The sequence below is a fragment of the Hyaena hyaena genome, unplaced genomic scaffold (assembly GCF_003009895.1).
Source record: "Hyaena hyaena isolate Hyena2069 unplaced genomic scaffold, ASM300989v1 scaffold_15, whole genome shotgun sequence".
Taxonomy (NCBI): Eukaryota; Metazoa; Chordata; class Mammalia; order Carnivora; family Hyaenidae; genus Hyaena; species Hyaena hyaena.
In genome coordinates, this window is record NW_024080647.1 from 3862968 (window position 1) to 3878029 (window position 15062).

The following is a 15062-nucleotide window of genomic DNA, read 5'->3' on the forward strand; positions in this document are numbered from 1 at the left end:
GATGCTCACCTGGAAGAGCTAAAAATCTAGATGATCTTCTCTTTGGCAGGAAGAGGCAGTTAGGAAACCTCAGTAAAAGAAGTTACACTTCCACGGACATGGTCCCTCAGTAAAGGAAACAGGGTTTTGATATAAATATTCTCATTAAAGCTAAAGTTCCAGAATGTCTTGGAGGTAAATTTCCCACCCAGGTCACTTCTTGCCCAAATTGGTGTGTTTCCCAAACTTCAAGCCACTTAGAAGGAAAAAGGAATGAAATTGAATCAGCAGTCTACATAGGAGCACATGCACCCCAATGTTCATGGCAGCACTCTCCACAATAGCTAAAACATGGAAAGAGCCTAAGTGTCCATCAACAGAAGAATGGATCAAGAAGATGTGGTTTATCAATACAATGGAATACTACATGGCAATGAGAAAAAATGAAATCTGGCCATGTGTAGCAACATGGATGGACCTTGAGGGTGTTATGCTGAGCGAAATAAGTCAGGCAGAGAAGGACAAATATCATATGTTTGCACGTATAGGAGAATTAGGAGGAACTTGACGGAGGAACAAGGGGGAGAAGAAGGGTGGAAATGGTGGGGGAAAGGGAGAGAGGCAAACCATGAGAGACTCTTGAATGCTGACAAAAACTGAGGACTGAAGGAAGAGGGGGGGAGGGGGGGATGGGCATGGAGGAGGACACTTGTGGGGATGAGCACTGCATGTTATGTGGAAACTAATTTGACAATAAACTATTTGTAAAAAAAATAAAAAATAAAAAAATAAAGAATAACAGCAAAAAAAAATAAAATCACACTTTCCTCACTCAAAAAAAAATATGCTTTTAAAAATCAAAACAAACAAAAAAAAAAGAAATTGAATCAGCAGTCAAAGAACTACTAACAAATTAAAGTCCAGGGCCAGATGGCTTCACAGGTAAATACCAAATATTTAAAGAAGAGTTAATACCTATCTTTCTGAAACTATTCCAAAAACTTGAAGAGGAGGAACACTTCCAAACCTATTCTATGAGGCCAGCATTACCCTGATACCAAAACCAAAGAGATTACAAAAAAAAAAATTACAGACCAATATCTCTAATAAACACAGAAGCAAAAATCTTCAACAAAATATTAACAAACTGAAAGCAACAGTACATTAAAAAGATCATACGCCATGATCAAGTGAGATTTATTCCAGGGATGCAAAGATGTTTCAATATACTAAAATCAATCAACATGATACATCACATTAATAGAACGAAGGACAAAAAGCACATGATCATCTCAATAGATTAAAAAAAGCATCTGACAAAATCCAACATCAAACGGTAAATACAATGATGTAATTTATCATTATTTATGAAAAAGCCTCTCAACAAAGTGTGTATAGAGGGAATATACCTCAACATAATAAAGGCCATATAAGACAAACTCATAGCTAACATCAAACTCAATGATGAAAAGCTTTCAACTTTTCTCTAAGATCACAAAGACAAGGACACCCACTCTACCCACTTTTATCTAGTGGGTAGAAACCAGACAAATAAATAAATAAATGGCATCCAAACTGGTAAAAAAAAAAAAAAAAAAAAAAAAGTAAAACTGTCCCTATTTGCAGATGACATGAAACTAATAAATACAAAAAATTCTAAAGACTCTACCAAAAAACTACTAGGATTAATAAATGAATTCCATGAAGTTGCAGGATATACAATCAGTATACAGAAATCTGCTCTATTTCTATAAACTAGTAATGGACTATCAGAAAGGGAAACAGAAAACAACTACATTTACAACTGTGCCAAAAAGAATAAAATACCTAGGAATACATTTAACCAAGGAGGTAAAAGACCTGGATTCTGAAAACTGTAAGACACAGATAAAAGCTACATGCAAAAGAATGAAGTTGGACCACTTTCTTACACCATATACAAAAATAAATTCAAAATGGATTGAAGATTCAAATGTAAGACCTGAAACAATAAAACTTCTAAAAGAAAACATAGGCAGTAAACCCCTGTCTCTTCAGGCAAGGACGACAAAGCAAAAACAAATAGGGACTACAACTCACTAGAAAGCATTTGCACAGTGAAGGAAACCATTAACAAAACAAAAACACAACTTACTGAATGGGAGGAGGCATTTGTAAGTGATATATCCCATAAGGGATTGATAATCCAAAATACATCAAGAACTCCTATACAACTCAACATAGAAACAAAATCCAATTTAAAAAATGGGCCCAGGATATGAATAGGTATTTTTCCAAAGAAGACATACAGATGGCCAACAGACACATGAAAAGATGCTAAACATTTCTGATCAGGGAAATGCAAATCAAAACTACAATGAGATATCACCTCACACCTGTCAGAATGGCTACTATCCAAAAGAAAAAAAAACCCAGCTTGGTGAGGATGTGGAAAAAAGGGAGTCCTCACGTACTGTTGGTGGGAATGTAAATTGGTGCAGCCACTATGGAAAACAGTATGGAGTTTCCTCAAAAAATTAAAATAGAACTACCATACAATCCAGCAACTCTACTTCTGGCTATTTATCCAAAGAAAATGAAAATACTTTGCTAAAATTTAAGATTCTTTTAAATGTTTATTTATTTTGAGGGAGAAGGGGCAGAGAGAGAGAGAGAGAGAGAGAGAGAGAGAGAATCCCAAGCAGTCTCTGCACTGTCCAGTGCAGAGCCTCATGTGGGGCTCAGTTCTACAAACCATGAGATCATGACCTGAGCTAAAATCAAGAGTCGGACACTCACCCAACTGAGCCCCTGTCCATTACAGTTTCTTTTAAAAGGAATATAAATTTCCTGCCAACCTCTACTTTGATTGCATCTCTCAAGCTTTGAATGTATTATTTTCATTATCATTCAGTCTAACGTATTTTCTAATATTCATTATTGCTTCTTTCTTGATACATGGGTTACTAAGAAGTATTTAATTTCCAAAATACATGAGATTTTCCAGTCACCTTATTATCCATTTCTACTCAACTGCATTGTGATCAGAGGGCAGTCTCTGATTTGAATCCTTTCAAATTTGTGGAGACTTGCATTAGGAAGCAGTATACAATCATACTGTGTAAACGTTCTGAGTGAACTTGAATGTATATTCTGGAATTGTTAGATACAGTGTTCGACATCTGTCTAGTAGGTTTACTGTTAACTGTTCACATAATCTGTATCTTTACTGAATTTAACTTGTTATTCTATCAATTACTGAGAAATCATACTACTGTAAACTTATCTATTTCTCCTTGTACTTCTGTTACTTTACATATCACTGAGGTCATGTTAGTTACATATAAGTTATGTACATATAATACTGTTTTACCTTCTTGGTGAACTGAAACCTCTATCATTATGAACTGATCATTGAATCTCTAAAATACATTTTTGTCTAAAATTATTATCTGATATCAGCATAGCTGTACCACAGGGATCTGCATTTGCCAAGGGGCTCACTAGTTGAGACCACTTTCAACTAAATTCATGACTTGAGGAGTTTTAGATTTCCAAAACTGTACATTATTTGAGCTACATAATTTTTTAAAAGTCAGCTAATGATTTTAACTCTTCAAGGACCTTTTCCTCTACTTTCCGCAGTGGTAAGGCATGGGATGGATTTACTTCTAGGTCATCCTTACCCTAAGAGTATAGTCCTCTGAAGTAGTTTAGGCGAAGAAGGGTTTCCTGTTAAATATTACATCTTTGATGGGTTTTGATCTTATTCTGTCCCTGCACTCTGTCAGGCTATCAAAGCCAAAGTTCAAGTTTACTCAGTTCAGCAAACGTTCTCAGAGCAAAAGCAGTTTCTATATTCAGCTTTATCAGAATTCCTGCTTTAAATTCTAACTTGTTCACTCTTTGATGATTTTAAGAGTTTCACTGAACATTTTTAGTTGTTTTTAGGATCCACACAACCTAGCCCATCTTTTACTAGAGAAAAACTGTACTTTTGCTTATGAAAAGAGGAGTGGTTAGGGAAAACGGTAAAAGGTGACTGAAATTAGATGGACCTGAGTTCAAATCCTAGTTACATCACTTTTATTTCTATCATTCACTTTCAAATCCACAACAACTATTTTTTTAAGTGTATTTAGAGAGAGCCCATGTGTGTGCGCGCGCGCACACACACACACACACACACACACACACACACACACACGTGAGTGGGGGTGGGGCAGAGATAAAGGAAGACCGAGGATCTGAAGGGGGCTTCACGCTGACAGCACAGAGCGCAACACAGGGCTTAAACTCAAGAACCACGAGATTATGACCTGAGCCAATTCAAGAATCATATGCTTAACTGACAGAGCCACCCAGGCACCCCACAACCATCATTATTTTTAAAACAACAGTAACACCTCTTATTTTACAAAACTGTTCTAAGAATTGAATATAACATTCAGAGTCTGGTAACTAGTAAGCATTCATATTCTGGTTGCTTTTCTTCCTCTGGCTACAGTGACCTTCTAAGCCTCCTTATCTGTTGAATCTAGAAGTCTAAGTTCTGGGAGGGAATGTCTCAACAGCAAGTGTTCTAAGAGAGAGGAAGCATAAGCTGGCAGTTCTCTTAAAAAGTTAGGCCTGCATGTGTAGCAACATGGATGGACCTTGAGGGTGTTATGCTGAGCGAAATAAGTCAGGCAGAGAAGGACAAATATCATATGTTTGCACGTATTGGAGGATTAGGAGGAACTTAACGGAGGGCCATGGGTGAGAAGAAGGGGGGAAATGGGGGAAAGGGAGAGAGGCAAACCATGAGAGACTCTTGAATGATGAGAACAAACTGAGGACTGATGGGTGTCGTGGAGAGAGGGGAGATGGGCATGGAGGAGGGCACTTGTGGGGATGAGCACTGGGTGTTATATGGAAACCAACTTGATAAACTATTTGTAAAAAAAAAAAAAAAAAGTTAGGCCTGGAACTGACCACAGCATCACTCTGCAGCATTCTACTAGTTAAGCTGCCAGAGGACCTGTCCAGATTCAAAGGAAGACAAAATAGAGTCCACTTCTCAATTGAGCTCTTGATGTGGCTACCTTTAAACCACTACTACATTTATGCTTAAAAAAAAAAAAAAACCCAATCCAGAACCAAAGTTCATACATCCCATTTGACTGTTTAATGTCTATCTTAACCTCACCCAGACTTCTACTTTTATTATTTTTAATCCATGCCAGTTGTCTTAGAAAATATGTCCTGGATTTGTACATTCCTTCATATTAATTTTTGACAAGAATACTCCATAGGTGATATGGATACTTCTTTTATTTATTTATTTTTTTTTTGATATGGACACTTCCTAAGGCATCATAGGAGGAGGCTGATACTGTCATATGGATGATACTAAGTCTGATCATTTGATTAAGCAACGGGGACTGCCAGAACCCTCCACTGTAAAGGTACTTTTTCTTTTGCAATTTGTGAGTGATCTAACAGTGTCATCTCCTAGTCTCTAACTCTTTCCTCTCATGGACCTGTTGCCCGTTGTTAATCCTTGCCTGATTTGGAGGCTCCACAATGATTTTCTAATTCAGTCATTCCTTTATTTTTTTTTTTAAGCTGGGATTGTTCTGTAAGGAAGAAAAAGTTTTCCCTTTCTCCCTTCCCTCTTGTATTTTATTTTATTTTATTTTATTTTTTAATGTTTTATTTATTTTTAGGAGAGAGAGAGAGAGACAGCGTGAGCAGGGGAGGGTCAGAGAGAAAGGGAGTCACAGACTGAAACAGGCTCCAGGCTCTGAGCTGGCAGTCAGCACAGAGCCCAACGAGGGGCACGAACCCACGAACCAAGAGATCATGACCAAAGCGAAAGTCGGACGCTTAACCGACTAAGCCACCCAGGCGCCCCTTCCCTCTTATATTTTAAATTGAAATTTTTACTGAGATCATTGTAAATCTACATGCGGTTATAAGAAATAACACCAAGAGATCCCTTGTATTCTTTGCCCAGATTCTCTCAATGATATTTTACATGATTACAATATCACAATCAGGATATTGACATTGATATAATTCACTCTTATTCATGGTTTCCCAGTTTAACTTGTATTCATTTGTATGTATGTGTGTGAGTTCTATACAATTTTATTACAAGTATAGGGTCTTCTATCCATCACAGTAAGATACTGAACAGTTCCAAATCCCTGGTGCTTAACCACCCCCACCTCCTGCCAGCACAGCCCCCCCCAGCTCCAGCTCCATTTCCTTTTGACTATCCCTAGGAACTGATGGCTCGCCTTTTGTACTCCTCTCTGCCAAAATCTACTACTATTCTTATTCTTTTTGATGTTCGAATTATCACAAATTTGTCCAGTGGAAATCCCTTCAAACCAGCTCCTATGTTATTCTGACATGACCTTGTAGCCTTTGAGGATGCACAAACTTGGAACAATCGGCCCATTTCTTCAAGGAGCCTTAGCTCATTTAGTAGAGAACGATAATTTAGAAAACAGGATCTGGCACACTGAAGTATACTCAGTGCTCATTTTTAATACCTAGCTATGAATTTTTAAAGTCACATTGTCATATTTTAAATTTACAATTAAAATTTACTATTATAGAGCTTCTCATCTTCTGTCACTCAGTATTTTTATCTCTTACAGTGAAAATCTTGGTTCCTAATAGCATTAACCTATTTACTTATTTGTGTGATCTAAAAGTTTCTGAATTATATCCATACTTTTACTTACAATAAACCTACTGAGTAAATCGTAACATTTATTTGTAGTTCTTTTTGTTCTCTGAAGGTATTTTTTTTGTTGTTTTATTTATTTCTGAGGCAGAGAGCGTGAGCAGGAGAGGGTCAGAGAGAGAGGGAGACACAGAATCTGAAACAGGCTCTAGGTTCTGAGCTGGCTGTCAGCACATAGCCCGACATGGGGCTCGAACCCACGGACCATGAGATCATGACCTGAGCTGAAGTCGGATGCTTAACCGACTGAGCCACCCAGGCGCCCCATCTCTGAAGGTATTCTACCAAAGAACCAGAATACTGTGTTCAGTCATTACTTGTATTAACTTGCTGATCTGGACAGCTATGGTATCAACTTGAAAGATAGTTAGGTTCTTTTTATTCTATTTGTATTGAGTTTCAAGATTTGCCACTGTATTCTTTTTTATTGAGTATTATTTTTGAATATGTTAGATGTTCACATCATTCAAAAATCAAACTTTGTAGAAATGTATCTACCTTAAAGCTATCTCCCTCTACCACATTCCTGCTCACTACCTATTCATAACCATTTCAGTAGTTTCTGGTTTATCTTTCCTCTGTATGTATGCATACATGTCTTCCACAAAATAAGTAAATATACCCAGATATTCTTGTATCTTTTTTGTTCTACAGTAAAGGTAGATATAATATACATTCTCACATACTTTGCTTTTTTCATCTAACTCAATCCACACCAGTTCATTGAGACCTCACTTGTTGTTTTTATAGCTGCATTATATTCAGTTGGGTGTACATACCAGCACACGTCCCCTTTAATCCCCGTTTTTGGAATCCAAATTCTACTTACATTTAAAAACGCAGCTCAAGGCCTACAGCTTTTAGAAAGAAAGCTTGCTCTCTTCTCTGAACTCCAAAATACTGTACCACTGATTTCTCTGCCCATCCCCTCCCCAATCCAAGAAAAAAAAATTTTTTTTTAATTTTTTTAATGTTTTATTTATTTCTGAGAAAGAGAGAGAGAGAGACAGCGTGAGCAGGGGAAGTTCAGAGAGAGAGGGAGACACAGAATCTGAAGCAGGCTCCAGGCTCTGAGCTGGCTGTCAGCACAGAGCCCGGCACGGGGCTCGAACCTATGAACCATGAGATCATGACCTGAGCTGAAGTCAGATGCTTAACTGACTGAGCCACACAGGCATCCCCGAAAAAAACTTCTTTAAAAGTTATCTATAATCATTACTTCTTCCTCACCATAAACTTACTCTTAAATCTACTCTGATCCAGGCTCCATCCCTGTCACTCCACCGAAACTGTTATTATCTAGATCAATAAACTCCATGCAGGCAAATCCAATAGATATGTAATATCACCATACTCAACCTGTGAGCAGCACTGGACACAGGTGACTACACCCCACAGAAACACTCCTCTCCCCTGGCATCTAGAACATCACAGGACACTGTCTGGATTTTTACGCCTCATAGGCTACTCCTTCTCTATCTTTTGTGGTTCTTTCTCCTCTGCTCAACTTCTAAATGGCTGAATAGCTCAAGATTCAACCCTGGGCTGCTTCCTATCTCCACCAGTTTGTTTTTAAAATTTTTATTGTTTATTTATTTTTAAGAGACAGACAGAGCGTGAGCGAAGCAGGTGCAGAGAGAAGGAGACACAGAATCTGAAGCAGGCCCCAGGCTCTGAGCTGTCAGCACAGAATCTAACATGGGGCTTAAACCCATGAACCATGAGCCAAAGTGGGACAGTTAACTGAGCCACCCAGGCGACCCTCCACCAGTTTTTAATATCTATCCATTTTCTGTCATAAATTGGCATCTTAACAGGCCAAATTAAACCCTCAATATTTTATATGGCCTGCAGAAATTGTTTTATTTATGTATTAATTTTTCATCTGAATTCACCACCAAGTACTTCCCCCCTAGGGATTGTGCAGGAGATGTTCCCTCACCCTGTGACATTCAGTTCACATAATTTTGCATGGCTTCTTCACATTTAGGTCTCTGCTCATATGACACTTCCTTAGAGACCTTCCCTGACAACCCGATCTGAGGCGGTTCACATGATACTTTCTAATATTTGTATTGTCTGGCTTTCTCCATAACATTCACTATTACTTCAAACTATTCGATGAGTTTGTTTACTTTTATTATCACTCTTCCACCACCACCAGCCTCAGCTCATAAACTTCATCAGAGGAGGAACCTCCATCTGCCTTGACTCATGCCCAAGTCCCAGAATCTGAGTCTGGGAGACTCCCAAGCACATGGTAGGCATTGCCATATATTTGTTGAATAACTTCAGTCAGTGTAAAACTAGGAGGTTTCTTTCATTTAAAAAAAATCTGGATTGAGGCGCCTGGGTGGCACAGTTGGTGGAGCGTCCGACTTCGGCTCAGGTCATGATCTTGCGGTTCGTGGGTTCGAGCCCCAAGTTGGGTTCTGTGCTGGCAGCTCGGAGCCTGGAGCCGGTTTCGGATTCTGGGTCTCCCTTTCTCTCTGCCCCTTCCCTGCTCGTGCTTTGTCTCTCTCTGTCTCAAAAATAAATAAACTATTAAAAAAATTTTTTTAATCTGGATTTCCAGCTTCTCTTCTCTTTCACGAATTAGAGAATTAGCCAACCTCAGAACTGCATTCTTGTGCAGCAATAGCTCCCTCCTTAAAATGAACCCTATGTTCTCCAATTAACCACAATCCCCACCCAGCTCACTTCACATTTACCGGCATTCACTATACTCCAGGTATCGTTTAAAAATTTTTTAAGTTTATTATTTATTTTGAGAGAGAGAGAGAGAACACACATGAGCAGGGAAGAGGCAGAGAGAGGGGAGAGTGAGAGAGAGAGAAGGAGAGGGAGAGAATCTCAAGCAGGCTTCGCACTGTCCGTGCAGAGCCCAATGTGGGGCCTGAACCTATGAACTGTGAGGTCATGACCTTGAGCAGAAACCAAGAGTCAGACATTTAACTGACTGTGCCACCCAGGTGCCCCTGCTGCCAGGTATTGTTTAAAGTGTTTCACATTATTAACTCACACACAGAAACATACAGAGCCCTATAAAATAGGTACTATTATAACGATTTTATAAATGGGAAACTAAGGCTTACATCAGTTATGTAACTTGCCTGAAATAACAAAATCAGCAAGAGGCAAAACCAAGATTCAAATCAAGGCAAAAAGACACCCAGGCTCTTAATTGCCACACAGTATTTAGGGCATTTGAGTTGGTAACCTCTGATCTACAGTCCCTACCTGGGTGAGCTCATCCTGTCTCAGGAATTTAAATACTACAACTTATTAACTGACAACTCCCAACACTGCTAGATTTCATCAATTCTGAAATGCACATTTTTTTTCACATTTATAATCTCTAAAGTCAGGATATATACTACAATTGATAGTGGCACCATACAAGTGCTTTGGCAAAGTGGCAGCCATAACATGGTTGTCACTGCCTGAACATGTGAACTTGGCTACTGTCCCAGAGGGCATGGCTACATAGGGGTAACTCAGTTTTTCGGTCAACAAACCACTTCTAGGCCATTTGAGAAAGGAGGAGGAGTCCTGATTCTTGTCTGGAAATGTTTTGTTGACGTCTTCTGATAAGATCAAGAAGTGCCTGTATCAAAACTTATAACTAGGTCATGATGACCTGAAACAACAATGCCCATGTAAGAGCACTCTTTCAGAAATGCTGCATTTTAGTCCTTTTAATGGCAAGAGGATGATACCATGTGGAAAAGCAGGGACAGTGACATGTCTGAGCTGAAAGTGATTCAGAAGAGTGAGTTCCAAAATACAAGATGGTTTAGAAATAATTTCACTAATTTATTTTGCTTAAACTTGTAAGTACATAAGAATGAACTATATATAAAGATATTTATGACTTTTAAAACTCCTTTTAAAAAAGAAAATAAGCAGCTCTGACAGCTGAAACTGATCTGACATTCACAGCTAGAGCTCAAAATTGTTACAAGCTGTTCTAAAGCTCACAGCAAAGCCATTTTGCTCTCCTACATAAATAGTCTCAAAGAAAACCAACTGACCTCAAGTTTCTCTGAGACAATGATGAAATGACACAAAGTATGGTCAACTCATAATTTTGTCTGAGAACAGGTCACTCTGCCATCCACAAAATATCCAATCTAGAATTGTCCTCACTCTCTAATAGCATCCAATCTAAAATGAATCCCTACTTCCTTAGACCTTTCCCAAACATCCAACCAAAACCCAAATCCTATAATTACTTAGTTCTAACACCCTCTTACTGAGATACCCCAAGATTTCCCAAAATGTGTTCTCCCTCACTGAAACAAGCAATAAGTCCACTTGTTAAAGCAAGATGTTTCTGATGGTCTTTGACAGAGGAGGGAGCTGTATACAGATGTCCCACTGCTGAACAATCTCACCAACAACTGGTAATGTTAGACTTTTGATCTTTCCCAATCTAATGTAAGAAATATTATCATTTTACTAACAAACACTATCTCTTTAATTTACATGTCCCTGATTATAGTTGAGATCAAACATCTTCTCAGGCTTACTAGCCTTCTTGTTTCCTTTCACTCTGAATTCCATATATTTTCTGCCCCCTTTTTAATGGGTAATAGGTCTTTTCCTTATTGATCTGTAGTGATTCTTTATATATTTCCGATGTTAATCATTTGTCAGTGATATGTGCCATAGATATCTTCAAGTTTGTCTTAAGTTTGTTAATCTTTAGGGTTTATGCTTTGTGTGCCTTATTTAACACATTCTTCCCTGGCCCAATACCATACAGTCTCCTATATTTTCTTTTAGTAGTTTTGCTTTATGCATTCAGGTCATTAACCCACCTGGAATTAACTTCTGTGTATGACATAAGGCAAGATCTTATTTTATCTTTGTGCTATTTATGTTTTGTTGTTGTTGTTATTGTTTTGGGGTTATTTTGGAGAGAGAGAGGCTGTGAACAGGGGAGAGGAGTAGAGGGAGACAGAGAAAGAATCTTAAGCAGCCTCCATGCTCAGCTCCATGGCTCATGACCTGAGCCAAAATCAAGAGTTGGATGCTGAACAGACTGACCCACCTAGGCGCCCCCATTTTACTATCTGCTATCATCCCCAAACAATTTCCCTAACTGTTCATCCTTTCCCCTATTAATATGCACAGCCACCTCTGTTGTATGGTATGTAGGATATCACATATGGATAACTCTGCTAATAGACTCTACCTTGTTCTATTACTCTTTGTGTTTCTCTTAGCTAAAATATAATCCCTTTCATTTGAATAGCAAACTAGAATTTACAAAGTACTTTCAAATCCATGATCCAATTCAGACTTCAAAAAAATCCTGTGAATGAGGGGTATTCACATTTTATTTGTATGAAGAAACGGAGACACATAAGGGTTAAGTGAATTATCCGTGGCCACTAGACAGTAAGTAGAAGAGCAAGAACCCAATCTCATGTCTTCAGTTACCACTCTTTCTACCAGACTATCAAGTAAGGACAACAACGGTATCTGTCTATTAGCCCCCAAATGGAGATATGCACTTTGTCCACATATAACTAAAACAAAACCTTGATAAATGAACAAATGCTTTAACAATTATAGTTGCTGGCACAGACATGTATGTTATGCTTATCTTGAAAATAAACTCTATCGTGAAAAGGACTCTGCCCTAGCCCCCTGGACTCTAGCTAGCATCTTTGCTACTGCTTACCTCAAACACAGACATTGCTGCTGTTGAAGTCTTTACTGTGTACCATTCCTCCTCACATCAGTAGTGGTTTCTCAGCAGCCACTAGCCCTGTACCTCCAAAGACAGAATAGAGACGTGAAAACTGAACAGTTCTTTGTGTCTCAGAAAGGGGGGGGAGGGGAGCTGATGTCCGCAAAACTGGAATGCAATACTAAAACTCAGTAACATATAAGCTATGAAACATGCCAGAAAGCAGGGGGCAGCAGAGAGCTGTCCAAAAACCCAGCACCTAGCTTAACGAGGAGGTAAGAGCAGTAGGCATGCCACAAATGGTTTTCATTGAATAAATGAACTGCTTCATTCGAACCCTGAACCATCAGTCCACAGCCCTGCATTGAGCAATTAAGTGAGAAATTAAAAAGAAAGAGCAGCGCCTGACATTCAGAGGGCGGCCTGTCACTCACAGCTCGGCCACATTATTCTCCTTTTAAGCATAATGGCACAGAACACCAACCTCGGACAAGGTTTTTCTGAAACGCTGATGAAATGTAACAAAGGTCACTTCATAATCTTGTTTAAGCACCAACAAAAATATAGCCACTATGCCACCCACAAAATACCAGACACCCTTTCTCTCTTGGCTAAAATGAGTGACTGCTACTTCTCTACAAACTACTTTTATTCTTTTGCTAATCTCTCCTCCTTACAGATAAGATTTATTCAGATAACCAACCACAGAACTGTCCGTGTTTTTTAACAGCATCCAAATCCTAAAATCAGTTCCAACCCCCCTAATGAGACACCATTGCCCCCCATGGGCTGTGCTCTCCTTGCTGAAATGAATAATCAATCCAACCTGTTTACCTAGAGGTGTTTCCCTGGCAGTCTTTGGCTGTCGTGCATTAATACAGTACAAGTCAGAAAACCTAAGAGTCTATGCCTTTCTCTTTCTGGAAAGTTCTTCCAATCTCAGTTTGACAAGAATATTTCATCTCGTTTCTGGAGGGCATCTCTAACTAAACAAAAGAGAGATAACAAATTCCTTTAACACCAGAGGCCTGGTTCATATTTAACTCTAATTCTACCAATAAACATACTCATACACAAAAGTTTTGGTTTGTATATGATAATATGCTTCTTCTAGATAGTATGCCCTTGGAAAGCTGAGGCTATCTGACTCATCTTTGTAAATCTCTAGTACCTTGAACATGGTAGAGGATTTCTGTTTTGAATGGTATTATCATGTTGCTTTGGAAAGGAAAAATGTATTTTTTCCCCAAAACTAAAAGGATTCTCTTTCTAACAGAAACTTCCATTTTCTTCCTCCACTTTACATTTCCTTATCTATGATATATTTCAAATGTAAACCTTTCATGTCTCTAAATATACCAAGGATGATGAACATGTGTTCATATTTCTTAACTAAGAGGTTGAGATCTCTGAAGACAAACAGAAGAACGATGCATTCTTTCATTTGTCCAACTAATTTCCATTTCTTTCCACCACCATCATCCTATTCCCTTAAAACACCTTTAGTGTTTGCAGCTTCAAAAGTATCCCAAAATAGTACATCCTTATTACAATATAACATCTAGAGAGGACAGGGCCTGAGTTTAATTGATCTACATAATGATTGACTACTTTTTAAAAAGAGACTGTCATAACAGGTGTTCCATACTTACTGATTGAAAACCCTCTCCAAATGGGGTCCAAATGGGGACTTTGATCCCCATCAACAAAGATTTTGTTTCCTTCTTTATTACAACACAGAACATTTACTCATCTTCTGATGCAAAATCATAATTCGGCCTGGTTCAATACATTAAATAACACATCATGCAATGTCACATCTTATCTAAAGGCATTCTGGCCAGTACTGTCTTTATCTTTCAACGGGAAAACAGGTTTAAATTCCAGAGACAGAGATTCAATTCAACAAATTCAAATCCACACTGAAAGAGCACCTACACACATTTCACAAGACAATATGCCAGGCAAGCAGAGGAACAGAAACACAAACGCCTGACTTCAGAGGCAGTGAGCTGAGTGAAGGTTACAAATTGCCACGGACGTCAGGGAGAAGTAGGGAGTAAGGATGACTGCATAAAGAACATTCCAGACTGAAAACTCCAGTTTCTCAAAAACTGGAATCCTGGATGCTTTGAACAGAAGCAAGGGCTACACAGGTCCTGGGATCTCCACCATTTAGGAAGTAGCAGCTTGTTCATGGAAGAGGCTACGGAAATCAAACATAAATGTTCGATGTAACTTAATTTTTAGTTCTCTATGCAACTCCTCAAACCTGAGCTCATAGCCTTCAGAATAGGGGGGGAAATCACTTTCTCGGGGTCCTCCAGATTTTAAAATTAAAATTAACAAGAATGATTTCCAACACTGGTTGGAAGGTGGGTGTGGCCCCTCGGGGGCAGCGGAGGGCCTTGTGAACGTCCGACAGGCCAGGCCCGGCTGGACCTCTCAGGCCAGCGCCAGGCGTCCCGCCGCGACTCAGCAAGCCACTGTCACTCTGAACTCCTGGCCAAAGGGGCTCATCCCACGTCTCCAAGGGCCTCGGCAAACTCGAACCCCGACGGCGGGGCCTCCAGGGCCGGGCTCGAGCTCAATCAGGCCGCTAACTGCGAACAAAGAGAAGGCGTGGGCAGCCTCTGAGACCCGCGCAGGACTCACGCAGCACCC

General features: G+C 39.2%; 1 protein-coding gene across 2 annotated transcripts in view; it reads right to left on the minus strand.

Moving 5' to 3' along the window:
• HACD3 (3-hydroxyacyl-CoA dehydratase 3) overlaps positions 1-15062 on the minus strand; it is a 39366-nt gene that overhangs the window by 23849 nt on the left and 455 nt on the right. Inside the window, exon 2 of one of the 2 annotated variants that reach the window (XM_039219131.1) lies at positions 12390-12482. The exons of the other annotated variant lie outside the window; for it this stretch is intronic. Coding sequence (XP_039075062.1) covers positions 12390-12404 — 15 coding nt within the window. The 5' untranslated portion in view covers positions 12405-12482. The remainder of the gene's footprint in view (positions 1-12389; positions 12483-15062) is intronic. 2 annotated transcript variants of the gene reach the window in all.